The 12,578-nt window shown below is 54.5% G+C and overlaps 1 protein-coding gene and 1 long non-coding RNA gene across 2 annotated transcripts in view; both read right to left on the reverse strand.

Annotated features, from left to right (window-relative positions):
• Positions 1 to 12,578, reverse strand: part of LOC105942063 (uncharacterized) — a 178,454-nt gene that overhangs the window by 143,423 nt on the left and 22,453 nt on the right. The window lies entirely within an intron of this gene.
• Positions 1,859 to 4,323, reverse strand: S100A9 (S100 calcium binding protein A9). The gene is made up of 3 exons (XM_004588918.2): positions 4,246 to 4,323; positions 3,683 to 3,852; positions 1,859 to 2,235 (listed from the first exon to the last, which is right to left on the reverse strand). The coding sequence occupies exons 2-3, from the start codon at positions 3,836 to 3,838 to the stop codon at positions 1,975 to 1,977; spliced, it is 417 nt and encodes a 138-aa protein (XP_004588975.2). The 5' UTR covers positions 3,839 to 3,852; positions 4,246 to 4,323; the 3' UTR covers positions 1,859 to 1,974.

The raw sequence follows: 12,578 nt of genomic DNA on the forward strand, positions 1-12,578 counted from the left end.
ACTGGTTCCGGTTCTTGTTGGGTCCCCAGGGGCTCACTGGGAACATTGGCAGATGAAGTGTGAGGCACGAAGCTGGGGAAACCTGGCTGCGATTCTGGCACAGCATGCCCAGGAAGGGGTGGTGGCCACGCTCATGGAAAGTTAAGGGATCCCATTGACTCTGCCCTCCGAGGGCTGGGAGGGAAGCTGTGGACCAATGCCTGCAGGTGTGTGGAGATAGGCTTCTGCTTGGGGGTCTTGGGAAGAGCTTCCGAGGTAGGGGTCATTGCCAGGAGGTGGAAACTCCCTCCTCTCCTGACTGGCCCACCTGTTTGGCATGGAGGCTGGGGAGAACCACCCCAGGATGGGGCTGGGGCTGGTGGAATTGATAAATTTTCAAAACAATGTCTTTTGTTGGCAGTGTGTGTGTGTGTGTGTGTGTGTGTGTGTATGACAGATAACGGCAGAACTGGGGCAGAGTGGAGGAGGGATCCCCACCTTGAGAGCCAGTAGTGCTGATCTGAAAGCTTCTCTGTGGACACCATCTTCCCACTCTTCCTCTTTCCTTTCCCAGCATCCCCTTGCCTTGCTCCCCAAAGCACACGGAGCCCATGAGAAACTTCAGAACAGTTGCCGTCAGTGTTGCATGAACACCCCCCGTGTGTCTACCTACTCCAGGTCCCAATCAAGACACAGGGTGGCCAGTGCCCCTCCCAGAGAGCCCAGTGTAGCTGAGGAGACCGAGTCCTAACATTGGTTAAGTATTGGTGGACATGGAGCTGGGGAACAGGGATCACCACCTTCCCCATCCCCCCACCATGAAGTGATTCCTCTTGCAAAGCCAAGAACACAATCAGGGTCTCCCACCTGCTCTGCAGGGAGCTGCGCTCTGCGGGGGTGATGCAGAGGGTGACTCCTCACCAGGTGGAGTTGCTAGGTGGGGTGGAAGGGCTGTCAGAGACGATGAGGTGTCTGTAGCTGTGGGGTTCCCAGGGAGGCATGGCCGGGCAGAGGGAGTTCAGCCAGTGGAGCCAAGGGAATCTGAGTGCCTTTTCTCTCGGTGCTGATGTACCGGTTCCGGTCTCCAAGCCTCCACCAGGCTGCACCTTTGGAGCATCAGGCTCTTCTCCAGTCCTTGACGTTCTTTCCTCACTTATCATGACACATCAGACACTCAGTTTGGCCTTGTTCCGCTGCCCTCAACCCTGATTCCAGAGTCTGCCTTCCATTGGAAAAGAAGAGATTGTGGTTTGGGAAGGCTCACTCCTGCTGGGCATAACTTGGAAAGGCACTTGAGGGTGGGGAGAGGGAAGAGGAGGTGCAGGGAGGTCCCCAGGGATAGGGGACAGTGGGCACTTGGGTCTGCAGATTTGGACTGCAGTGCTGCCCCTGCTGGCCTGAGCTCATGTTTGCACCCAAGGTTTGGATGCCAGGTCTGCCAGGAGGGACTGGCTTAGGGACTGTGTGGAGTCACAGCTGATGCATCCTGGTTCCACTGCCCACTGCCCTCCCAGCACATCACCATCTCAAAGAGCGGAGTCAAGATCAGAAAGAGGAGAAGCTGTGTGGACAGAAATGAGTGAAGGAGGGTTTGGGCCAGGCAGGTGGGTGGCTGGTGTGTTGGGGAGAAGGGATGACCAACTTTAGCTTTCTGGGTGACAAGGGCCACTTGGACTGAGTGGAGTCCAAGAAAGGTGCTGAGTTAGGGCAGGATGGGACCATGCAACTGGGGCTGATGTCAGAGGCGAGGACAGGGACAGAGAGGTGAGCACCGGGGGCTCAGAGCAGATCCACTGTTGCTGCCTCGCATCCACCATGATGGGCTGCAGGGGACGAGCCCTGGGCACAATAGAGGGGACAGAAGAAGCACACGGAGCAGTGATGATGTCAGAGACTTTATTTTAACCCTTCCCCTGCAGCCCCACAGCCAGGCAGAGGGGTGTAGCATTCCCAGTGACCTGGGTCAGAAAAGCACAGAATGAGCAGGCTGCCTGCTTAGTGGCTGTGGCCATGGCCGTGACCGTGGCTGTGGCCGTGCCCATGTCCATGGCCATGGCCATGGCCACCCCCACCAAGTCCCGGCCCGTGGCTGTGGCCCTCGTGGTCAGGGGGCGCATTCTTGTGCATCTCTTCATGCGAGGCGTGGACCAGCCTTGCCACCAGGATGACGAACTCTTCGAAGTTCAGCTGCTTGTCCTGGTTGGTGTCCAGATCCTCCATTATTTCCTTGATGGCCTTCTCATTCCTCGCCTCCATCTGTTGGATCGGGGTGAGGGGGAGAAGGCTGTTAGAGTGTGACTGGGGTTGGGGAGTGACGAGCAAGGAGTGCGTAGGTGGGAAGTGCACAGGGCTTTGTGTCAGAGCAGATGCCTGTTCCCAGACAGCCTTGGGGAATCACAGTTCTCTCTGCCTCACAGGAGACTGAGGTTCAGGTGCTGGAAATTACAGAGTGTGGAAGTAGCCCTTAGAACCTTGCTGTGGGGAAGACACATCTTCCAGGGGGAGGCCAAGACTGGAAAAGTGCACACAGTAGAGGCCCAGAGGGGAAATGCAGGCCCAGGTCTAACTCAGAACCTGGTGCCTCTGGAGGGAGCTAATTTGTGAGTGGGTGGGAGGAACCTGGGGCAGAGGCGAGAGCAGGGTGCTTGCTCTGCTGTCTCAAAGCTGAGATGGGAGGTGGGGCGTGAGACCCACGAGGGGCGGAAGAAGCAGAGCCCGAGCCAGCTCTGGCTTAGGTGGCAGCCTGCTGCCCGTGCACCTTGGCCAGAACCCCCGATTCCATGGTATGGGCCCAGTTTCCCTTGTGGGCCTAATCCTGTGTAAGGTGCAGGGTGTAGGGTAGGGAGTGTCCGGATGGGTATCTCACTGAGGGGAGCCTGGCCCCCTAAACCCCTCAGCTATCCCCTCTCTTTTCTGCCTGGGGACTGCTTGCTGGAGACCCAGGTGGGGGTTGTCTGAGTCCCTGGTGCTCCACTTCCCAAGGTGTGGGAGGGATCCTAGCAAGAGTTGGCACCTTCCTTCCTGGGACTGCTTGCTCTGAACACGGGACTAGGACCCACATATCATCGCACTTCACTGATGTAAGAGCTCTGTTGCCTTGGGTTCAAACCAAACACGAAGGCTGTGGATCCTCCTCTCCTGGGAGCGCCCTATCATTTTCAGATCAAGGGGAAGAGCCGCCACATTGGGGAGTGCACCACCTTGGTGCCTTCCCCCAGCTGTGTATTTTTTCTTGTTCTACTACAGGCCCTTGGGATTAGCCTTTTTGCCCCCTTCCCCAGCTGAGGCTTGGGGTCCCCACAACTTTCTGCCAAGCATCAGCCTCAGGACTTGGCAGCCTTTGGGTCTGAGCTCCAAGGTCCCTGAAAGAAGCCCTTCTTGCCTTTTTGCTTGCCTTCCCTTGCTTCCCAAGTCCTGATAACCCACAGCGCTCCCTGGTACTGGCATTGGCTATGCTTGTTGGCATCTGTGCTGTTTGTCCCATGTCCCCTTCCTGTTTACCAGTGCACGCACCTCTGCCCAGAGCTGGGCGTGCATACAGCTGATGCCTAGTGCAAGGTGCACTGGGGTTTCCTGGCTCTGCGGGGTGCTGTGGTCGCTGGAGCACCTCTAGCCACAGGCACCACGGCCTTCTGCAGCAGCTGCTGAGTTGGTATCGACATGCCATCCCTCCCAGGCCTGAGCTGCCTGAGGCTGTCCCTACCTTGAGGAAGTTCGGCAGCTCCTTCTGCACCAGCTGTTTGAGTTCCCTTTGGTTCAGGGTGTCAGGGTGGCCCATCCGTACAGAGTAGTGGTGGAAGGTGTTGATGATGGTATCGATGCTTTGTTCCAGCTGCGACATCTCCGACTCGCAGGACATAACCTGTTCTCCGTCTGGGGGATGGAGAAGCCGGGGGTGGGGCTCAGACGAGAAGGCTGCAGGGCTTCCTGGATGCTTCCCCTGACCCCGAGGATGGGGGGAGAGGGGAGAGCACCTGATGAGAGGAAAGCACAGGATCCATGGGGGGGGGCTAGCCTGTCCCACAGCCAGGAGAAATGACTTCAGGCACAGCTGGAGAACGCTGCAAAGCGGTGCACTTGAGGGCAGAAAACCTCAAGAGAGTGTGACCCCCAAAACTGTGCAGGAAGCTTTGAAATGGGCAAGATCCACCAAGGAAGGCTTCCAAGAGGCAGCTTTGGAAGAAAGCAGGGTTGGGCAAGTGGGGGGCAGAAAGAAAAGGAGGTGGCAGGCAGGGTCCTGCTGGAGAAGTGGGCAGCTTCACTTACCCAAGCTGAGGAACCCACAGAGATCTGGCAGGGCAGTGTGGATCCCATATTTATACCCAGCTCCCGACCGGGCCACTGCCTGCTCCCGGGGGAGGATTGCATTAGAGGTGAGCAGTGTGGAAACCCTGCCAGGAAGGGAGTTGGGGCGTACCAGGAAATGTTCACACAGCTGACTGGGCCTGGGGCTGGTTGGGGTGGGGTGGGGGACCCGGGTTAGCTCACTTCCCCCTCCTGCTGCCCCTGTCCCCACCGGGGGGGGGCTGGGCACCAAAACCTCCCCCTAGGGACAGTCAGAGGCGCCTGCACCACCCTCACCCCAGCAGCCATCCTGCCCATCCGGTGAACCAGTGGGGACTGACCCTGGCTCCGTGCTGCTAGGAGGAGGTGAGATGGGTCTTCACAGAATAGCCCTAACCCTTGCATCTAAAGGATGATGCCAAAAGGGTCCCTTTCCCACTGTCCCGAGTCAGGTGTCAGGGTCCTGGAGAAGTGCGAGTGTGACCCCACCTTCCTCCTGCAGCCTGGTGCAGAGGCCGTTGCAGCTAGAAGGTGTTTCTAGCATCTTCTAGTTTTGCTCTGGGAAGAGGGCACCGAGGTGGGTGAAGGTCGAGAGGGGTGAGCCCAGCACACGAGGCCTCTGGGAGCAGCCCTGCTTGCCTTGCCCAATCCCCTTTCACTTCTCTGCCACTGTGGGAGCATGGGGCTCACCTGGCTACCCCAGCGGTGTCCCTTCAACCCCATGCCACAGCGTGAAATCCCCCTTCCCCTCCAAGGGCTTAGATCAATGCCGCTTCCTCCAGGAAGCCTATAGGGATTTTTTTCCCCCTATGGAAACTGGCCCCTTTCCCTGATGGTGACTCCTGAGCCATGGATGACTCTCCATGCCTGCTTTCCTGGCACTAGGTGATTTGCATGTCTTGTGTCCGTCTGGGAACCAACTGTAGCTTCTGACTTGTACTCACGTCCTCCCACGCAGGTGGCCAAGGTGTGGCACCTGAGACACCTTTGCCTTCACTGGACGATGGCATGTCCTCATTGGCCTCCCCTTGCTCCAGGAAGCATGCCTGGGAGAACCTGTTAGAGCTTTTTTCCCCTCTGGCTCTCTTGCTTGTCCCTCAGCCTTAAGATGCCACCCCCATTCCCGCCCCAGCCCTGCCATCCTCTTCCACCTATTTTTAAAATGAATTAATTTGAGGGCAAGAGTTAGAGATAAAAAAGGAAAGACACAGGGGCAGAGAGAGAGAATCTTCTGTCTACTGGGTCACTCCCTAAATGACTGTAGTAGCCAGGATAGGGCCAGACTAAAACCAGGAGCCAAGGGAGCTTTTCTAGGGGTTTCCTATCTGGGCGCAGGGGCCCGTGTATTTGGGCTGTCCTCTGTTGCTTTCCTAAGTGCATTAGCAGGGAGCTGGATTGGAAGTGGTGTAACCAGGACTCAAGCTAGAGCCCACAGGGGGACGCCGGCATCATAACGGTGGCTTTATCTGCTAAGCCACAGCGCTGGTGTCAGCAATAGCCCTTTGTGACATGTGCGTGAAGCTTTCCCTTAGTGCCTGAGACCATCCCGCCCCCGCAGCTGCTCTGCAGTCTGCAGCCCCTGTGTGGCCTCACGCACACCCAGCCATGCACTATTGAGATGGCACCCAGCAGTGCTTTAGGGTGGGCTGTGTGACTTTAGGTGACTTGCGGAGCTTCCCTGTACTTATCAGTAAGATAGGATGAGAATCCTGCCTGGACATTCTGACAGTGTGTGCAAAGTTGGGGGGCGTTCAGCGAATCAGAGGCATTCTAATTATCTTTCTGTTTATTCACACATTGGTTGGGTACCCACTGTGTGCTGGGTACTAAGGCTAGGTGTTGGGGAACTTGGTGAGTGAGTCACAACACATGGGAGAGAAAGAATGTGAAATTCTGCCTTCCTCATCCCATTTTAAATTCTTGGTAGCCGGGGCCTGGCACAGTGGCCTAGTGGCTAAAGTCCTCGTCTTGAATGCACCGAGATCCCATATGGGTGCTGTTTCTAATCCTGTCAGTCCCGCTTCCCATCCAGCTCCCTGCCTGTGGCCTGGGAAAGCAGCTGAGGACGGCCCGGTGTTGTGGCTTAGTGGCTAAAGTCTTCTTCTTGCATGTGCCGGGATCCCATATAGGCCTAGGTTCTAATCCCAGCTGTCCGGCTTCCGGTCCAGCTCCCTGCCTGTGGCCTGGGAAAGCAGTTGAAGATGGCCCAAAGGCTTGGGACCCTGCATCCACATGGGAGACCCAGAAGAGCTCTTGGCTCCTGGCTTCAGACTGGCTCAGCACCGGCCGTTGTGGCCACTTGGGGAGTGAATCTTTGGAAGGATGATCTTCCTCTCTGTCTCTTTTCCTCTCTCTGTATATCTAACTTTGCAATACAAATAAATCTTACAAAAAGTTCTTGGTAGCCAAGGATAGGGCCTGGTGAGATGCTAGGCACACAAGTATCTAAGAAACACTTGGTGAATGAATGCTTGATTGAAGGAGTCAACCACCTAGGAATGAATGCATGAATGGGGGCCCACAGCCCAGGAGTGGATGAACAGAAACCCCAGGTCCCTCATTCCTTAGGCTCATGGAGGAAGCGTGAATGACAGCCAGTGTGGCCCCGTTGCCCTCTGCTGACACCAATGACTCTCCAGTTTAAGGCAACCCAGACAGGTGCCTTGGGTTGCTCTCCTGTGTCCCCATGGGGACTGCTGAGCCCAAGCAGGTCAACACAGTGGAGCGCCACCCTCTGATAAGATTTCAAAGTCCTTTGCTGATTGTGGTAGAGAGTGGGCTCATGCCCAAAGATCTCTCGCCCTTGAAGTTCAGAGCAGTAGGGTTGATAAAACAAAAAGCACAACTTGGGAGGGACTTGGGGGAGGGACCGAGTGAATGCAGAAATCCCAGTGAAACTCACTTTTCTTCTGGTCATACTTGAACAGCCTAGCCAGGGGTTTGAGTGCTTTTGCCAAGCAGGGTGAGGTTTTCTTGGCCGTGGACACAGTCTCATGGGTGGGGAGTGGTGGGTCCTTCATCTAAGATGGAGCCCAGCTCAACATAGATTCCTTCATGTCAGGCCTGCTATTTCTTTTCTTTCTTTTTTTAAAAAAGATTTTTATTGGGAAGTCAGATATACAGAGAGGAGAAGAGACAGAGAGGAAGATCTTATGTCCGATGATTCGCCACTCAAGTGGCTGCAACGGCCAGAGCTGAGCCGATCCAAAGCCAGGAACCAGGAGTTCTGGGTCTGCTACCTGGGTGCAGGGTCCCAAGGCTTTGGGCCATCCTTGATTTCTTTTCTTTTTTTCTTTTTTTTTTAAAAGATTTATTTATTTTTATTGCAAAGTCAGATATATATATATATAGAGAGGAGGAGAGACAGAGAGGAAGATCTTTCGTCTGATGGATCACTCCCCAAGTGACCACAATGGCTGGAGCTGAGTCAATCCAAAGTCAGGAGCCCGGAGCTCTTCTGGGTCTCCCACACGGGTGCAGGGTCCCAAGGCTTTGGGTCATCATCGACTGCTTTCCCAGGCCACAAGCAGGGAGCTGGATGGGAAGTAGGGCTGCGGGGACATGAATCAATGCCCAAATGGGATCCCAGTGCATGCAAAGTGAGGACTTTAGCTGCTAGGCTACTGTGCCAGGCCCCAGCCCTAGTATTTCACTGTCATCTGGGACCAAACATCTGCTCCCAGGGCCAAGGCCTGGAATGAAGCTGGCTGAGTGTGACGGCATCAACAACCAGGATGCAGCAACTGTCCTGGGGTCCCCCAGCTGGAGACACTAGAGACTGGTGGAGACTGTGGTGCCCTGGTGTGTCCTGGCTTGAAGTGATAGGTAGAACTTACTTGGCTTCCCGTGAAGGCTGTCACGTGATTGATCAGATGTTGCGGGATTTTCCAAAGGTTCAGGAAATGTGTGTTTCTCTGTGGAAGCTCCAGTTTGTGAAATTTTATCAACTAAACATGGCAAAGAACCAAGAACGCCAACAAGGGAGCAGGGAGCATGCCGAGCAAAGGGGAGTGGCGGCAGATGGCGGGCAGAAAATGGAAGGACGTTTTCTCCCCTCTGCCGTGGCTCCTCCAGGCTTGGGGCACTGCCAGAGACTCGCCTCTGGGAATTCTGGCACTGCACAAGGGCCAGGCTCAGCGGGTGCCGGGCTGCTGGACGGATCAACATGGCTGGACGAGTGCAAGGCAAATGTTGTTTCTGCCCTTCCACAGGTACTTTGTGTGTTGAGCTATGGCTGTAACCCCTACGGTGCTGATTTGTGGTGCGAGTGGGGTGGGGGAGAAAGAGGGCTCAGAAGCCAGTGTGTGGGGGCAGGGGGCAAGTGAGCAGGGCTTGACCAGGACCCTCAACTCAGAAGGCCACACGCATAGGCCCATGTGAGCCACCCAGGTACTGTCCCCCGCCGTCTCCTCACTGCTGGCTGCGGCCAGAGGCTGGTCCGAGGTGGGTGGGAGGGCAGTGGGAGGTGGTCTTCTTCCCAGGACAATGATTTTCCTGGACTCCACGGAGCCTCTGGCTGGGGTGTCAATTGGGCCAGTTTCCTGGCTGTGGTTGGTGACTGTGGAGGTTGTCTTGCGAGAAAGGAGTGTGGTGTCTGCTGCCTGCGAGGTGGAGAGAGAAGGATCTTCTGCAGCAACAGAGACACCCCTGCATGGGATCAAGAATGAGTTGGGGTCTCCTGCCTCCACAGAGCCCTCCCGGAAGGCCCTGCAGGCATCGGGGCCTTTCTGTGTCACGCTGTGTGTGTGTGTGTGTGCCTCTGAAGTCAGAGCAGGGACAAAGGGACTCGGGTTGAAGGTGCTTGGAGGATTGAGGGCCTGAGATGTGGTCTGGTCTTACAAGGAGGTCTGGCCGGTTAGCCTTTAAATCAACACCAACTCCAGTCTGCACAGACCCTTGGTGACCTCCACTAGTCGCACAGGCAGATGAAGATGAAGTCCCATAGCAGATGAAGTCAGCTCCCTCCCCTGCCTCCTGGGCACAGCTGCTCTCCTGCAGGCTGCAGACAGCCCTCTGCCTCGCGCCCCACTCCCTCCCTTCCTCCTTGCTGGGACTCCCAGCTGCTCCTCTGTGGGCTCTGGTTGTGGGCGTCCTGCCACAGGCCCCTGACATGTCCTCCCCTACACCTGCCCACACTGCTCCTCTGGGTCTCTGGGGCATTGGGGATGGCTCAGAGGAGCTGCCTTTTGACTCAGCCCGACCACCCTTGCATCTTTGTGGCTGCTGATGGAGGTCACATCCCAGTGCAAAATGAGGACCCTCCGGGAACCTCACTACTTCCTTCCTGGACCTGGCCTCAGGGGCTCCACCCACCTTCTCCCTAGATGTTATCTTCCAAACCGGGGGAATGCTGGAATGCCCAGTTCTGTCTCCTGGCCTCTGCCATCTCTCATTCAATTGCGGGCGACTTCCTCTGCCTCATGGGAATCCTTCTGAAGTGCACACTGCTTTGTAGAAAATGAAGGGTTTCCACAAACACTACCCTGTTGTAATTGCTGGCCCTTGAGTCAGTCTCTCTTGCTAGGCCATTAAAGCCTTTACTCATCCCTGAATGGTGAGCGCTCTGTAAGGGGGGCATCTGATAAACGCTGGCAGGATAAAACGCCTGATTTGATTCTGATATGTCAGATGCGTGGAAGACTGTTATTGCCTGTAATCGGGAAGTTGTGCAACACCAGGGAAGGCAGAGGTGAATGAAGAGGGGAGGGTGATGGCCGGCTCCTGCGATTGGCAAGGGCGCATGCTGCCACCTGGCGGCATACCTGCATCATGACAGCTTGTGCCATTCCTGCCGCCCCAAGTTTTCCACCTCCTTTGTTCTCAGGACCAAATCATGGGATATTCCAAACAGCTTTCATGGGTCGTATGTATCAAAATTCACCATGTTTGAAATTAAAAAAAAAACTTAAGATATTTGTTAACTCACTTGAAGTGGCAATAATAAAATCTTATTTACACATTTGAAGTTTTATTTACTTGACAGGGACAGAGGGAACTCATCGACTGGTCTGATCCCTAAATGGTTGCAGCGGAAGTTGTGATCTGGGAATTCGACTCAGTTCTCCCATGGAGTGGCAGAGACCCAGTCACCCGAGCCAGCACCACTGTCACCCAGGGTTTGCGTGACCAGGAAGCTGGAAGCTCCACTGTCAGGGATCAAATCCAGCTGCTTCAATGTGGTGAAATCCAGTGTGTGAGTTTACTACTCAAACACCCATCTTCTGCATCTGAAAGCTTAAAAGTCATACATGTGCATTTACAACCAGTGAGAAGGCTGTCATACTGTATATTCATATTTGTTCATATTTAGCTGTTCGGTACAAGGCTTCAGAGAAGACGACTGATTCTTGAGTTTCGGCATTCAGTGTGTTGCCTGCATGTAGGTTTGGTTAAGGCAGGAAGAAAATTCAGCCTCTTGTAGATGAGTTGGAAAGGGGAGGAATGTTATTAGTAACCTTTAAAAGCAATGGTAGATATTTGTCTTTGATATGACACAATGTTCAGTAAGTGGTAGTTTCTGAAAAGACGGAGGTCACATCAGTCAATTCTTCTCATTCTGCTATATTGGAATCAATTGGTCTGCCTTGAAATTGGAATGGATTTTTTAAGAATCCAAATATGATTTTTAACTTCACTTCTTGGTCATTACAAAATTTCACACCAATGAGACAGGCACATTTCATTATATACATATGCTTGAGTGTATATATGTATAAACACACTACACATCCCACACATACACACGTATACATGCGTCATAGATACATATCACATTTAATAACAGCACCACTGATTCCATAAAAATCTGTAAGTTTGGGGAAGCCATCATATCATGGTGTGAGATACAAATGTCCAATATTTGCTTGAAACCTCGATGTTATGCCAACAGATCCCATGGGTTGCTTTCTTCAAAGTGAAAAGGCTCACTTTGCTCATTTTCAAGAACATCTTCTACCATATACCATATCCCAGTTAGGAATTTCCTTAGTGTGTTGGCATTTTTTAAACTTTTTTTTTTCATATACTTGAGAGACAAAGCGATAGACAGATGGAGAGATGGATGGGGAGACATCTTCTATCCTTTGGTTCGCTCTCCAAATGGTCACCACAGCCAGGGCCAGGCCACAGTCAGGAGCCCAGAGCCCTCCATGTGGGTGGAGGGACCCAAGCACTAAGCCACCATTAAGCAGGGAGCTGAATTAAGAGTGGAGCAGCTGGGACTCAAACCGGCACTCCAGCGTAGCGGGCTGGCACACAAGCCATAGCTTAATGTGCTGTGCCACAAAGCTGGTCCCAATATTGGACCTTTCAAGCAGAATTGGTCACAACAGCTTGTGGCATTCCTTATGAGGAAGTGGCACACAGGATCACACAGCAGATTTTCCTGGGGACAGCCATGGTTGAGAGGGACAACAAGAATAATTCCCTCTGCTTCCTCAAAGGACCTTCCCAAGTGAGAACTCTTCACTCTGTAAGAGTCCCAGAGAACTGCGGTGTGGTTCTGATTAAGTCTCTGCTGTTTGGGGGTCACTGGTGCAAAGTCAGCCCAGTGTGGAAGATGTGGAGCTGGGGGTTCCTGCCTGTGGTGGTGGCTCAGGGTGTGTGATCCTGGAGATGGTCTGGCCCCACGGAGCCCACGCAGGGTTCCCGGACTGCCTGGGCCACTTTGGGAACAACTGCCTTGGTTGCAGTGGGATGAAGCACACCCACGCGTGTGCCTGTCCTGCTGCCAGACCCTGGCATGAGACAGTGGGGGTGGGGTTGTAACCCTGGGGATTACAACCGCAGTCCGTGCCGCAGGACAGGACAGGAAAGCAGTGTCCTCTGAGACTCCGGCAGTCCAGCGAGTCACAGGGGTCCCTCCGAAGGACCGACTGGAGCCTCTCTACCCTGGTGAGCCGCGTTGGGGCTGTGGGGGCGGAGAGCGCTGGGCATTCGCGGTGGAAGGTATGGCTAGAGGGATTGACAAGCCTTGCGTCATTCGCGGCCTAGCAGGTCTTTTGGGGATCTTAGAACTAAGTTCGTAGAACCAGAGAGAGCAACCCACACTGCTTCTTTCTGCTGCCCCACTCACCGACCCCTCTCCCAGCGGGGGCCTATGCCTCAGGGAACATTTATTGGGCCTGTCAGTCCCCAAGAATATGTTGCCGTGTGGATGGGTCCCTCTCAGGCTGTGGCTGGTGGCAAGTGGCCGGCCAGCCTCGCTGAGGCTTCCCACTCCCGTCCGTTCTGCCGAGGGGCCTGAGGCAAGGGGGCCAGGCTGTGGCCTCCTTGCGATGGGCAGCTCCCTAGCTCCCAGCAACAGGAGGACAGCT

The sequence above is a fragment of the Ochotona princeps genome, chromosome 2 (genome assembly GCF_030435755.1).
Source record: "Ochotona princeps isolate mOchPri1 chromosome 2, mOchPri1.hap1, whole genome shotgun sequence".
In the NCBI taxonomy this organism is placed as follows: Eukaryota; Metazoa; Chordata; class Mammalia; order Lagomorpha; family Ochotonidae; genus Ochotona; species Ochotona princeps.

What these genes read in the sequence shown, in the direction of transcription:
- S100A9 (XM_004588918.2), bottom strand. Translation starts at nt 3,838, where the DNA reads ATGTCCTGCGAGTCGGAGATGTCGCAGCTGGAACAAAGCATCGATACC. An exon ending in AGCTGCCGAACTTCCTCAAG is followed by an intron (nt 2,236 to 3,682) that starts GTAGGGACAGCC and finishes CCGATCCAACAG; the next exon opens with ATGGAGGCGAGGAATGAGAA.